The sequence below is a fragment of the Telopea speciosissima genome, chromosome 9 (assembly GCF_018873765.1).
Source record: "Telopea speciosissima isolate NSW1024214 ecotype Mountain lineage chromosome 9, Tspe_v1, whole genome shotgun sequence".
In the NCBI taxonomy this organism is placed as follows: Eukaryota; Viridiplantae; Streptophyta; class Magnoliopsida; order Proteales; family Proteaceae; genus Telopea; species Telopea speciosissima.
The window spans coordinates 524,272-538,300 of NC_057924.1; the positions used below are offsets into that span (position 1 = coordinate 524,272).

Here is a 14,029-nt window from a genome sequence, read left to right on the forward strand (position 1 = left end):
AGCTTGTCGAATCAGTAATGAATGTTTGAACTAATTCGGCCAAAGGGATGTCTGCAATAAATGCCTGATATGGCCCGACAATCAGGCACTTAATTACAACTTTCGACAGTTATGGAATCGGCCATATTTGAATCTGCGCCCTACGTCATTATACTAAGTCATATAATTCGGCCCTGCTTTCAAGAGAGGGGACGAGTATGGGACATGAGCGGTGTGGCTTGGATTCCAAGCCATTCACCATATAATGTGCATGTTGGTCATGTTTATGCTATTCTCATAGGCAGAGGCTTGAAATGCTTAGGGTAATAGGCTCGTAACGATGAAATTGTCTCGGAGATAATGGGAGAAGGGTTATAAATATCATGTTTTACCTTATCCCTACCACATGTCCATCATCTGTAGCCTATATTATTCTTGGTATATCAGTCCTCTAGCATCTTGAATTTTGAGAATCTCTTGTGATTCTCATTATGATGAAGTTTCCTTGTAGGGATTTGAGAATCTCAATCAATCATTCACATGCCCATATAGATTTGGAATGCATCAATAATTAAGGAAGAACAAGACATACCTTTTTGGTTGATAATTAAAGTTGATCCCCAAACTTTTCCTTCCCTTTAGCCTTCCACAGTTTTTCACTTTTGCTCTCCTATGAGTTGGAATTCAAAATAACAAGTGACGGCTGTGGGGATCTTAGGGTTGAATATATAATATTCTCCCTGACCCTAATCACACTCCCATAATGTGTTAGGTCAGTAATACCCCTGATTTAACCTGGAGTGAAATTATTATTTACCATATGGGCCCAATAAAGATAACTTATATTAATAAAGCCCAAAAACCCAATATTCCTATCGTGACCCTGATATACAACCATAACAGATAAGTTCTATCTTTTAATATTCTTGATTTACAACTAAATCCAAATCAATCATGGATCTTTAAGTATGAGAAATTTCCAAGTTTTGAGTATACAACTAGAGGTGCTTGCATGGACTGTTATGGTAATCATTGGACTCTTGTCTAATATTTTAATTTTTGGACTTTTGTTGTGTTTCTTTGTGGTTGAAATTCAAAGGGATGTGGACTAGCGATCTAATTCCTAAGTTTCATTACGTGCATTGGTTGTTGGTTCCAATAGAACTATAAGTGGACTAGTCGAGATCTTGATTGAAGACACACTACAAGGAGAGGGGGGATCTTTATCCTCTCAATTACACTGCCCGTACTTGACCTCAAGTACATCTAACATAGGAGGCAGAAATGACTATCCTATCCCCTGCCTGAACACACTGCCCGAGGTGGGGTCCACGTGGGGTCCACCTCCCTCTATTAGATGTACTTGAGGTCAAGTACGGGCAGTGTAATTGAGAGAATAAAAATTCGGAGAGGGGGTTGCAAGACGGCGCGGGAGGGCTATTAGAGGTTCGTAAGAGAGACGATGCTACCAAAGGGGGTGCCAGACGAGGTGAGGGGGTAATTTAAGGACTTTAAATTACCAATGGAGATTGAAAGAGAAGTGCAAGTTTACAGTTTTAGGGAAATCAGAAAGGACGTTAGGCTAGGAGAGTTAGACAAATATAGGTCAAGTATAGGGGGATAGAAATTTCCTCGACAGAGTTTTGCAATCATTATTATGTAACTTAACTAAACCTCTTATAAGATTTTTGGAAGATACATATAGAATTGCACTAATAAACAAGAGTTTTGCTCTTTTTACCAACTTGATGTTGAAAAATATTGGATAATTATATTTTTAGATATAATATTTGTTTTACTTCTCAAATCAAAGGGATTTGATTGCAAATTAAAATACAATTTCATAATCAACTTTGGAATATTTTGGAGTTAATTACACAATTTTGTGAAAACAAGAATTTCAACTTTGGTATAATTTGATCTCAAAATAGATTGGAAAAGGGAAGTGAAATCAAATCAAACAAAAATCTTTTTTTTTTTAATCATTACTTAACATGAATGTGCAACTGACATCAAAATATTCCAAATCTCGTCATTAGTTTTAGGCAACCAAATTATTTAGTCTTAAGAAATAAAATAAAATTTCTTTTGAAAAGTATGATTATCATATTTAATAAGAGTTTAAGGTTATTATAGAATCATTTTTACAAAAAAAAAATAATTTTAACTTATTCCACTTCTCTTGACTTGCAACCAGGCGGAGGCAAAAGGGCCTGGCCTAGGGTGGCTAGACTTGTATGTTTGTATTTGTCACGAGATTAGATTGAATAGTGCTGAAATTTTGTAAATAGATAAATCTAAAGTCAAGTTTAAGCTCGAATAGAGTTTGCCAAGTGACAAAACAAATAATTGAAAAATTAGGAGAGATCTAGGGGTAGTTGAAGTACTAGTCAATATGAAACATGGGCATGCATGCCATTACATGAGGAAGTATTTGATTAAATTAGAATCCGAAATCAAACTATGTCCTCTTCATCCAACAGGCAGAATGGTAGCACTACAATTCAATTGACGTCCAAGTGACGCAAATACATGAGCTAGACTAAGTATTTATATATATTCTACCCGATCAAGATAGTTTTTGACAATAATAACAACAACCAAAAAAATACATTATTGAATAAAGTTTACAATTAAGCCCCTCACTATTCATGGAAACCACTTGAACAACCTCATGTACCTACTTTCTTTCATGAATTGTGCTAGCGTATTTGGTTGGAGGATGAAAATTTTCATCTGTCTCACTTCTGATAGCAACACATGTTCAACAATCAAACATTTTACACCTTCCTCCCAAGTTTCTTCCTTTTCCTAGGTTTTTTTCTCGGATGAAAACATAGAAGAATAAATTAACATAAAATAAAGATTACAAAATAAAAAAACGTCCTTATCCACTCCAATACCACTTCTTCTTTTTTTTTTTTCTGGTAATACTCGAGTCCCACTTCTCAATCCTTGATTTCTATGCTAGAAAGCGAGCAACCCCCAACAATTCATAATTATAACACATAATTTTAAAAGAATTAATGTTAGTACAATCTATCTGAATTTTAAAAAGTATTTCAAAGGTCTCCCATAGCCATACCACACAATTCTCCTTTGGAGCTAGAAATTAATGTCAACCTCTTGGACCTTATTCAGACTTCTATTGATTTGTTTCGCAACATCCTACATGCTTTTCCATCATTGAAAGAGACCCCTAGCTTTTGCCTTGATTTTACAACTTCCTAATCAGTACCCAAAAGCTGCAAAGATAAAATTACTTTGGAAAAAAAAAATGAATGAAACACATAAAACCTCCTTTGTCAGTTACTAAGATAGCTTTTTGATAGACAAGTTTGAGACAGTTGTAACAAGGGCATTAGTGAGGTTAATGAAACAACAAGGAACATTAACACAATCAAAATGGATAAAAGATTTGGAGACAGGTCTAGATTCTTGATCCACATCGAGACATTTGAGAGAATAACATAAATACTAGGTTTAAGCCTTTGTATAAAACTTGATTATGACGAATCCAAATAAAATAGAGGTTTATAGCAAACATACTAAAAAACAATACAAATTAGAAACATCCAACGAGCAGTCCATAAGCTTATTAGAACAAAGCCCAAGCCCAAAATTGACTCACCCACCAAGAGTTCAGTCCTCAATCCAAGGATTCTTGCAGCCCAAAGACCAAAGTCTTCTAGTAAATTCACAACAAAAAGATATATATGCCAAAGACTTTATGTACATTTATAGCAAAAGACACAAAGATCATCACTTTTTCTACAAATAGCAAGCTTTGATTTAAGAGGGAGGTCTTCAAGTAACATTCTCAACGGGAAAAAAATCTTGAATGTGGAATGGAATTACATTCCTACCCTTCATCTCCTCAATTTCAATTTTCAAAGCTTCAAGCCATACAGGCGGCAATGCTGAAATGACCATATATATTTACCCTTCATAGCAAGTGGTATCCTCATAATAAGGCAAGGGTGGCTAAGCTTCGTTCATAGAATCATGGTTGACACATTCACGAGTATTTTGCAAATTATTTGCATTTGATTTGTACGAATAATGATTCGTAGCTTTTTTGCCAATGAGAAATAATTCATTAATTATTCATAAAAAATAGATCATGTTCACATAAAATATTGGTTTCTAATGAAAACTTGCAAATAAATTTAAGGGAGGGGGGGAGAAAGAGGAGGGAGACAGAGAACAAAAGCCCCTAATGGTAGATCTTTTATTTATGAGTAACAAATTATTTTTTTGGGGGGAGGGGGGGGTGTTAAAAGGGAGCTTGTATTAATAGAAGTTAAATTGTGAAGTTACAACCTGAAATATTTCATTCCATTGGCATCATTCCGTAGTAGCACAAAAAGGGCCTCTAGAAGATTATCCATACAAAAATAAAATTCTTGAACAGACTGCATAAACCAGGCCAAGAAAAGAAGTTGCTCTCCTTCACATGAGTTTCAATCAAACCAAAGAACGCAAGGTGATTGAAAGATGCCCAATCCAATACCGCCCTACGCTTACCAGGGTCGTTGATACCCCTGGTATTCCAAGCTCCAAAATTCATTTAGATTTTGGAGAGGTGGAGCGTTGCAATGGGTTGCTCCGTCCCGAACTACAATCACGCTCACGAGGAGCCATTGAAGTGTCCTCGCCTATTCCGATACTTCCAATAGTTTCCATGCCTTGTAAGGCTGTGAATCTGTTACCGCCAGCAGACCTGAGCTCTTGTGATGGAGCCAAAGCTTGCACAGAGTTGCAACGGTTAGGTTGATTTCCAGTCGTAGTGGAATCGAGTTGGTTTGATGCCTTTGAACCAAAGCAACTAGCCACATCAAAGGGAACCAAGTTGGTTTGTTCCTTGTCAAGTTTGCGGTTATTAACTTCCATCAAACCTTTTTCCACGTGCTCCACTTCGTCCCGTAGTTCTAGGAGTAATCTCTTGTCTAGTGATGGTCTCCTTTGCCATATTAGTAATAACCACTGAGTTGTTTTTTACTTTATATACTACATGTAAACTAAATAATACCCCTTAAATCAAAAGAGTATACATGCTATTTGTATGGTATAGATGCACCTTCACATGTTGGATTTTTAATTGTTTTTTAAATTAAAGATACACTTTTGTTGGGTATGTTAAAGGGTTGAGTCTTTTCTTAATAGACACCTAAATAGCCATGAGTGTCTATTGGAAGACTTGTTTGAGTGGCTAAAAAACAAGTTTATGGGAAAAGACATGATTTGGGGCATATCTTTTGAGACATCCCTTAATGGTGTATCTCCTATATAACGAGAGGAGGTCTTGCTCATTCTCTAACAATTGGTTTTTGAAAACATCTTCTAAAATCAAAGTGTTGTTGTATGTAGCCTTTGATTACTGGAGAGTATGAAAGTTATGTCCAATAATTAAAAACAAACACAGAACAATACGAAAGACATGATTTGGAGCATATCTTTTGAGACATCCCTTAATGGTGTCTCTCCTATATAACGAGAGGAGGTCTTGCTCATTCTCTAACAATTGATTTTTTAAAATTACTTCTAAAATCAAAGTGTTGTTGTGTGTAGCCTTTGATTACTGGAGAGTATGAAAGTTATGTCCAATAATTAAAAACAAACACAGAACAATATGAAAATATTGTTTTTATACAGTGAGAATACAAAGCAAGAGTTGTGAGGTAACTTTATCATCCGGTACAAACTCAAGTTGTTTTATTTTGAAAGTAAAACGTCAAAACATCTAGAATCCAGATGTAATAAAATAAGGGGTGTTTCAAACCTTAAGTAGAATATCCATTAGTACAACTCAACCTATACTTACGGCAACTAGATTTTGTTTAAACATCATCGAGAGACTCGCCTTTGCTATTAGTTATTGGATACAAGCATCAACTCAGGTTCAAAGCATAAAGTCAGATTCTAGTTTTTGGTGAGATAGGTCTTATGTTTTTCATGGTGTGCAAATTATTCATTATTACAACAAAATGCATTCTAGTTTTTTATAATTGAAAAAACAGAGACACTTTTGAGTCTTCGACACATAAGACTTTCATCCTTTTTTTTTTTGTTGGTAAAATAAGACTTTCATCCTTAGTCATCATACTTTGGTTTAATTCATCTTTTTTCTTTTTATTTTTTGCGAAACAAAAAAAATGCATCTTTTTTTAGAAAAAGAATGTCGTTTGATCGCGTTGAACTTGTGCCCAAACATAGGGGAATGCAAAATTAATGCTTGCTCCCATGAAATAAAAATCCCATCCATGTTGATGCCCCTATGTACACCATCAATGCTTGCTCCCATGAAATAAAAATCCCATCCATGTTGATGCCCCTATGTACACCATCGTTGACCCCCGCATCTAGTGCAGGGGCTGCTTGACGAAGTAGCGATCTCTTGCCCTTTTTTAGGGTGAGCGTTGTTTGTGGGGGAGCACAAGGGCCACGGGTACGCGGTAGCCAGAAAAGTATACGTTGGCAACTCTGCAGCGAAATTCTTGCCTTTCATGGGGGGCGAAACGATCATTTTTCCTCCCACTATGTCTAGGCGTGCCTGTGCCCCCCACAAAGACCTTCTGTACATTTTTTTTTTATGGACAGAAGATCGTTGATGAGAGTGACAAGGGTACCAACATGAGCAAGGTTTTTGATATTTTTTTTGGGGGGTAAAAATAAGGTTGATTTCACAGGGTTGGCGATGGCCACACGACCAAGTTTTCTTTTTGTGTACGAAAACTTTCCCTTTTTTTTTTTTTTGTAACTTTTTCATGTGGATTCGGCATGATTTCTCCTGTCGGGTCACGGGTGGGCATGGATTTCGACTGTGCTAAAATAAATGGGAGACGTTACAGACGTATCCACATGCAGACCATAATGCCTCTTGACCCAAGTAACTCAAGATTTGGTGGGTGGCGTGGGGTTACTTTGATAGGCATGGGTAATATAGAGATTCTACAAGAAAGTGGAGAGTGCAATTTAGGAAATCTCCTTCTCCCATTTGTTTGATGATATTTTCATTGATAGCATGGGAGCATGATTGACACCTGATGGCAGCAACACAAGACAATTCAGGATAGAAGAGATGGTGGAATCTTTGTATTAAAGATTCCAAATAACAGGTTTGGATGATAGAAGAGAAGTTCCAACAAAAAAAAAAAAAAAAAAAGAGGAAGGAAGTAGACGAGGATATGATAGCCATATGGGAATGGAATCGACTTTCATCTTGTTTCTTCTTCTTCTTCGTATATCTATTCTGTTCTGAAGTGAACGTCCAGAAAAATTAAAATTAGTTTAGTTTAGGGAGTTCTTCTGTGTTTTGTTCATGACATCATTCATGTAATGCTCCCCCAAAAAAAGTATATATCTGTGCTATGTGGTCCAAAATCTCCCGCTGTTCTAAAATTAGTTTATTCCGAGAAAATTCCAAGACTTATATAAAATCTGATATCTGATCACTTTTCTTATAAGGAAGGTGTCGGAACTCACAACTGTCCTGTTCTGTAATGGCGACTTTACTGAAGAAGGTCTTGGAATCAATGTCTAATCGTTCCAACTCGAATCGGAACCCATCTAGAAGGCCAATCGTCGATGAATCATCTTCTACCGGCGCCTTCGATCAGATACCTTCTGATATCTTCTATCTAATTCTCAAATTCCTCCAGCCCAAAGAAGTTGCCCGACTAAGCCTTGTTTGCAAGTCATGGAAATTGATCGTTTCCGATAATCGTCTTTGGATTTTTTTCATTCGGAATCAACAGGAATCATGGGATACGATTTTATTTGCTGAAACCCATTTGAGATCCGGCTACCCACTTAAGTAAATCAATCTCCTCCATTTTCCATTTTTCAGTTCCCTTCCCCTCATTTCTTCTTTTATTAATTAGGACTCATCGGTATCAACTTTTAACTTGAAAGAAGTTTGCTTCTTTCCTGTGGCAATCTATAACATTCTACAGTAGTAAGTTTGAAGGCAGGCTCGTCCTACCCGCTGAGTATAAATTAGATAGATAAACAGTAGAATCTGAGTTTACCAATGGGCCTACGCAAAACAACAACTACCATACTCATCATCACCATTATTGTTGTTGTTATCATTACCATTTTCTTCATGTTCTTATCAAATGGTTATCAAATTGAATTGGTTATGCGTTATTAGAATGTTAGATTATCTGGTAATAAATATAATCTCATTTTGTTATATCGTTTGTTCCTTTTTTTTTTTAAATTATTATTATTGCTTTTGTAATAGTTCCTGTTTAGAGTATCTGTGGTATTGTTCGTCTCCACACCCTTCAACCTCTTATCTGTGCTTGATATTTTTGTTTTCCACTTCATAAAAAGAAAAAATCATTATTATTGCAGGACGTTTTGTGATCAATCAACTCAGTTATCTTTTATGAATATTTATGGTCAGCGAGCACAAATAACTGGTTCTGTTATCATTGATGGTGAGTTTCCGCTACTTTACTCCTGTACAATTGATCATGATCTATGAGGAATGATACAGTTCTCCTTTTCTCAGATCTTTGTTACTTATCTGTTGTTTTTTCCAATAAGGAAACAAAGCTCTGGTAGGGTTTTGAAATGGGGATAGCAGAAAGAATTTGAAGCATAAAGTTCAAGTAACTATTAAGGTGATTCACAAAGCATCATGCATGAAGATCGCTATCGCTGGGTTCAAAAGGGATCACATTTGAGGATTTGTTAAAACTAATTATTTTAATTTAATTCTCCCTAATGATTGGGTGGGTAACAAACTATCAGTTTGTCTCAAATTTAGTACCCACTGTCATTTGGTAAAGATGTCTTCTTTTTATCTGGAGTAGGAATTGGACACCATTTTATTTGGAGTACGAAGTGGATACCACAGGCACAAAAATATCCCGGAGCAATGCACTATTTCAGGAAAAGTGTAAGTTAATTTGATTGTTTTGCAGTTTTGGGAGTCATTGAAAGGTCCATGGCATTTCCTGTCCTGGAAAAGTATAAGCGGATTCTCCATAAAATTTATAAGTTATGAGGTGTGAAGAGAGGGCAGACCACCTCGGCGCAACGGTAAGGTTGCTCCATTGCGACCAATTGGTTGTGGGTTCGAGTTGGAATCAGCCTCTCCGCGAAGCGGGGGTAAGGCTGCGTACATTATGACCCTCACCAGACCTCGTGCACTGGGTACACCCTTTTTAAGGTGTATGAGATGTGAAGGTGAAAAGGATTAGGAGGTCCTGGGATAATATATATATATATATATATTTTTTTTTTTTTTGTGGGGGGGGGGGTGATGGGGGAGGTGGTGTTAGAGGAAGAACTCTTAATGCACTATATATCACTTATATTTTACGTCTCTTGTGGCAGAGGGAAGTCAATACTTTCAATCCCAGTTTAGGATGGAACTTAAATTTAAGCAGGGGCCTGAATGAGGAAGCTTTCGAATCTATATTCGTCATTCTTTGGGAAAAATTTCTCTCTTTTACACAACCGGGATATTCAAGTGATTTGGTCACTCAAACCAAATATTTCTTTTCTCCAATTTGTTATTCTCAGCTTTATGATGTACTGAAGCCTAAAGACACTTGCCCTCATAAGCTTTAGGAAATCACTCACCCTTCAATATGTCTAAATACTGGTGACATGCCTCAAAGAAGGAAAAGAGGATTTCTGCTTCCCCATGTGTGTCCAGTGTGCATGGCAAATGGGGAATTCATCAACCATCTTCTCATTTTTTCCCAGTTTGTCACTGGAGTTTGGCAATACATTTTTGACTCTTTGGTCTGAACTTGGTGTTCTCTAGTGAGATCATTGTGTTCTTGTGTGGCTGGTTCTAGACTCCCTTTTGTTAAGCAAGTTTTTCTGGAGGTATGTTCTGGTGGGAGGGCTTTGGAGGATTTGGAAAGAGCGGATTGGCAAAGATTTGTCACAGGAGTGCAGTTGTATGGTTAATGAAATGATCATGATGAGGAAAACTCACGGGGGTTGGATGGTGCATATCTTTTGTGGCCTTCAGTTGACTTAGTTAACGGGGATTGAACAGAGGTTTTGAGGCCCTCTGTAGATTCTCCCTAGATCATTATGGACTTGGGATCTTCTCTCATGTTTACTCCCACAGGTTGAACTTCAGGTGCTGTGGAAATTTGGGTCCATTCTAAAGTAGAGGTCTTTCTGGAGACAGTTCTAGTACTGTGTGATGGCATATTCAGGTCCTATCGAGGAGAGTGAATCAACCTCAGTGCAGTTGAGACTTCTTTCTGTCCTCTAGAAAACCTGTGACGTTCTCAGTCTTTTGTTGGTTAGATGGACTCAAAGATTGTGATTGGCTGAATCTCATTTGAAGGGGTTCAGCATGGAGAATTGGTAATCTTCTTAAATTTGTTTGCTCTTGACTTCCACAATGAATATCTTATTCTGGTTGTGTTAGAGTTATTAGTTCTCATGTACTAGGGGTATTTCTGGGACTAGATATTAACTAGTCTCCTTATTATGTAATTTCTTCTTTTTCTTTCTTTTTACCCTTTACCTCCCCAGGGAGGTTGAATGTAATATGTCAAGATATCATATTTGAGTAATATAGGTGTGGAGGGAGAAATCCCAATACACAACTTACAACTGAGACTCTTTCTCCTCCTTGTTCTTCTCCTCTTCTTCTTCTTCTTCCTCTACTTCCTCCTTCAACTTCTTCCTCTCCTTCTTCTACTTACACTCTCAATCTCAATCTTAACTTGGTATCAGAGCGCAGGTTTTGAGAGTCGTATCCAATCTCCCTCTCCCTATTTTTACCTCTCTTTGGAATCCAAGAACATAAGGGATTCCAAGGAAGAGGCTCTGATGTAAACTGCTTGTTGAAGGAGTCTGAAATAGGTTATTTTCAACCTATTCAAGTTAGCGCTGCTGCCTCTTGAGCTACTTTGAAGCCCAGATGAAGTTTTGGAACTCACCCAGCAGTTTCTAGGTTTTCCGCCAGGTTCCTGCTGCAGATCTTGTATCCCCTTTTCTCGGGCTGTGTTTGGATCATGGAGTAGCTCTTTAGGATCGTTTTTTAGCCCTATCTATGCTCCTTATGCTTGCACTTGATGGATATGAAGCTATTTGGAGCATAACTCATTCTCGTGTGACCTCTGTTTCTGCCCAGGTAAAGCTGAGACTGATATTTGGTTCTTTTTCTTGTACTTGGAGTACAGTAGGCCTCTCTCTTAGTTGAGAAATATTTATGGACATCTTGTCTAAAGTCTTGCAACAGTATTAAGTGTTTTTGTTGCTTGGAAAGTGTGTGGGTAAAGACTGCTCCAGCCTATGCTATTTTTCTTCCTGCTGGAATTTTTTTTTTTCTGTTGCTGGAATCATTACTTGGGTTGAGTGTGTACTCCCCACTTCTTGTTGGAACCCTTGTGTATGGTCAAGTGTTCCTTTCCTTATACTATGGTTGATTCATCAACATCTGGTCTTGGTTCGGCTGATTCACAGCCCACTCCAACAGCTCCTCGGTTGGTTTATGAGAACACCCATCTACAAATCTCCTTTGTGCAGCTTGACGGCACTAATTACTTGGACTGGTCACACTTTGTGAGGCTTTCTCTTCGAAGCAAAGGGAAGCTTGGGTATATTACAAGTGCCATTAAGGCCCCAGACCCCAGTTCACCTGCCTATGGAACATGGGAGACAGAAAACTCTACAGTGATGACCTGGTTAATCTTCTCCATGAAACCTGAGATTGGGAGAAGATTTATAAGAAAGAAACCGCCAAGGCAATCTGGGATAGTGTCACCCTGACCTTTGACAGAGTGGGTGACTCTGCCAAGGTTTATCAGCTTCACCAGAGAATTAACTCAATGAGACAAGGTGACAAGACCATTTCTGAGTACTACAATGTTTTTCTTGGTCTTTTGGAGGAGTATGACCACTACAGGGACCTCCAGTTGACTAACCCAGAGGATGAAGCCAAAGTACATCGGACCTTTGAAAAGGAGCGTGTCTTCTCCTTACTTGGTGGTTTGAATCCTAACTATGAACCAATTAGGCTTCAGATCTTAGGCCGGGTTCCCTTTCCATCTCTTAGTGAGGTTTGTAGCTACTTACAGAGTGAGGAGACTCGATGTACTACTATGGCACCAACATCTGTTCCATCTCTTGAGCGGTTAACCCTCAATATGAGTTCCTTCCGAGACACCAGTGGGGGTGGTAGAGGCCAAGGGCCTAACCGTACTGAAGATAGGGCAGTGGAGCCAATTGGTGCTAGTGGAGTTGGTCGCGACAGGTTCAAATGTGATCATTGTGGGAGGACAAGACACACCAAGGATAGGTGTTGGTCTCTTCATGGTCGCCCTCCTGGCACTCGTGGTCGTGGTGGCCGTAGAGGGGGAGCTAGAGCACATTCTGTGATGACTGAGACAGATGCTCCACAGGATGACTCCACTTTGGTAGATGCGGTGTTTCGCAGAGTTATGTCACAGCTGAGCACATCTCCTGTATCCACAGTAGCCAGTTCTTCATCATCCTCAGCTTTACAGGTCTCCACCTCAGCTTCTACTGCAGCCCAGTCTTGGGTCATTGATTCTGGTGCCACCGACCACATGACTGGTACGTCCCATTACTATGATTCCTATACCATTTGTTCTAGTAAGGACAAGGTTAGGGTAGCCGATGGTTCCCTTTCCTCCATCTCTGGTAAGGGCAGTATCCCTGTTACACCGTCTGTTTCTCTTACTTCTGTCCTTCATGTTCCTAACCTTACTCTTTTCTTTTATCTGTGAGTCACTTGACTAAATCTCTGAATTGTTGTGTCACATTTTATCCTTCTCATTGTCTTTTTCAGGATTTGGTGACGAAGAGGATTATTGGTAGTGGACGTGAGGAACAAGGCTTGTATCTTTTTTATCCTTTTTTGCCCACAGCTCAGTCCTATGTATGTGGACGTGATGATAGTAGTTCTGTGGAGTCTGTTATGTTATGGCACCGCCGTTTTGCCCATCCATCTTTTGTTGTAATGAGGAAACAATTGCCTCACTTATTTTCTTCTGTTGCTTCTTCTCATATTTTTCAATGTGAACCATGTATGTTTGCCAAACATTGTCGTTCCTCTTATCCATATCATGGTAATAGAACTGCTGTTCCCTTTCATATTGTGCATACGGATGTTTGGGGACCTTCTCCTACTACTTCCTTATTTGGCTATCGTTACTTTGTGTCATTTATTGATGATTTTTCTCGTGCTACTTGGACTGTTCTCATGAAGCATAAGAGTGATGTTTGTAATGCATTTCAAACCTTTTATCAGATGATCCTTACTCAGTTTGACACTCGGATTAAAATTGTTCGGTCCGTTAAAGGGGGTGAATACATGTTTGGTGGCCTCCAAACCTTCTTTTCTAATAATGGCATTATCCATCAGCTAGCGTGTGTTGACACACCCCAACAAAATGGGGTTGCTGAGAGGAAAAATCGCCATTTATTGGAGGTCATCCGTAGTCTCTTGTTGGGCATGAATGTCCCAAAGACCTTCTGGTCTGCTGCCCTTCTCACAGCTTCTTTTCTCATTAACCGCATGCCAACCAAACTTCTTGATTTCAAATCTCCCTTGGACATTTTATCTCCCAAGGTTTCTGCTTTCTCTCTTCCTCCTAGAGTCTTTGGTTATGTCTGTTATGTGCATGTTAACAAACCTGCTCACACTGAACTTGATCCTAAAGCCCTCAAGTGTCTATTCCTTGGGTATTCTTCAACTACTAAGGGTTACAAGTGCTATCACCCTTCTTCTCGTCGGTGCATTATCTCCAAGGATGTCACCTTCCTTGAATCTATTCCTTTCTTTGCTCCTTCTCAGCATCCTCTTCAGGGGGAGCATTGTGGGAGTGAACAGGCTGCTGACTACCTTCACTCTCCTCTCCCTATTTCCCCTTTTATGTTTGACATTGGAACACACAAGACTGTGGAGACTGTGGATGTAGGTAATATGGGTGATCAATCACAATTAGGTGTGAATACAGAATTGGTGGTTGAGAATGATTATGGTAAGGAGAAGGATTACCACATTACCTACAAAAAGGGTGAAGGCTTGCATAAT

At 38.6% G+C, this 14,029-nt stretch overlaps 1 protein-coding gene across 1 annotated transcript in view; it reads left to right on the top strand.

The window, feature by feature from the left end:
* Positions 1-7,451: 7,451 nt before the first annotated feature.
* LOC122640744 (actin-related protein 8) overlaps positions 7,452-14,029 on the top strand; it is a 31,514-nt gene continuing 24,936 nt past the window's right edge. Inside the window, exons 1-2 of the mRNA XM_043833986.1 lie at positions 7,452-7,795; positions 8,341-8,426. Of these exons, the coding sequence (XP_043689921.1) occupies positions 7,482-7,795; positions 8,341-8,426 (400 nt within the window). The 5' untranslated portion in view covers positions 7,452-7,481. The remainder of the gene's footprint in view (positions 7,796-8,340; positions 8,427-14,029) is intronic.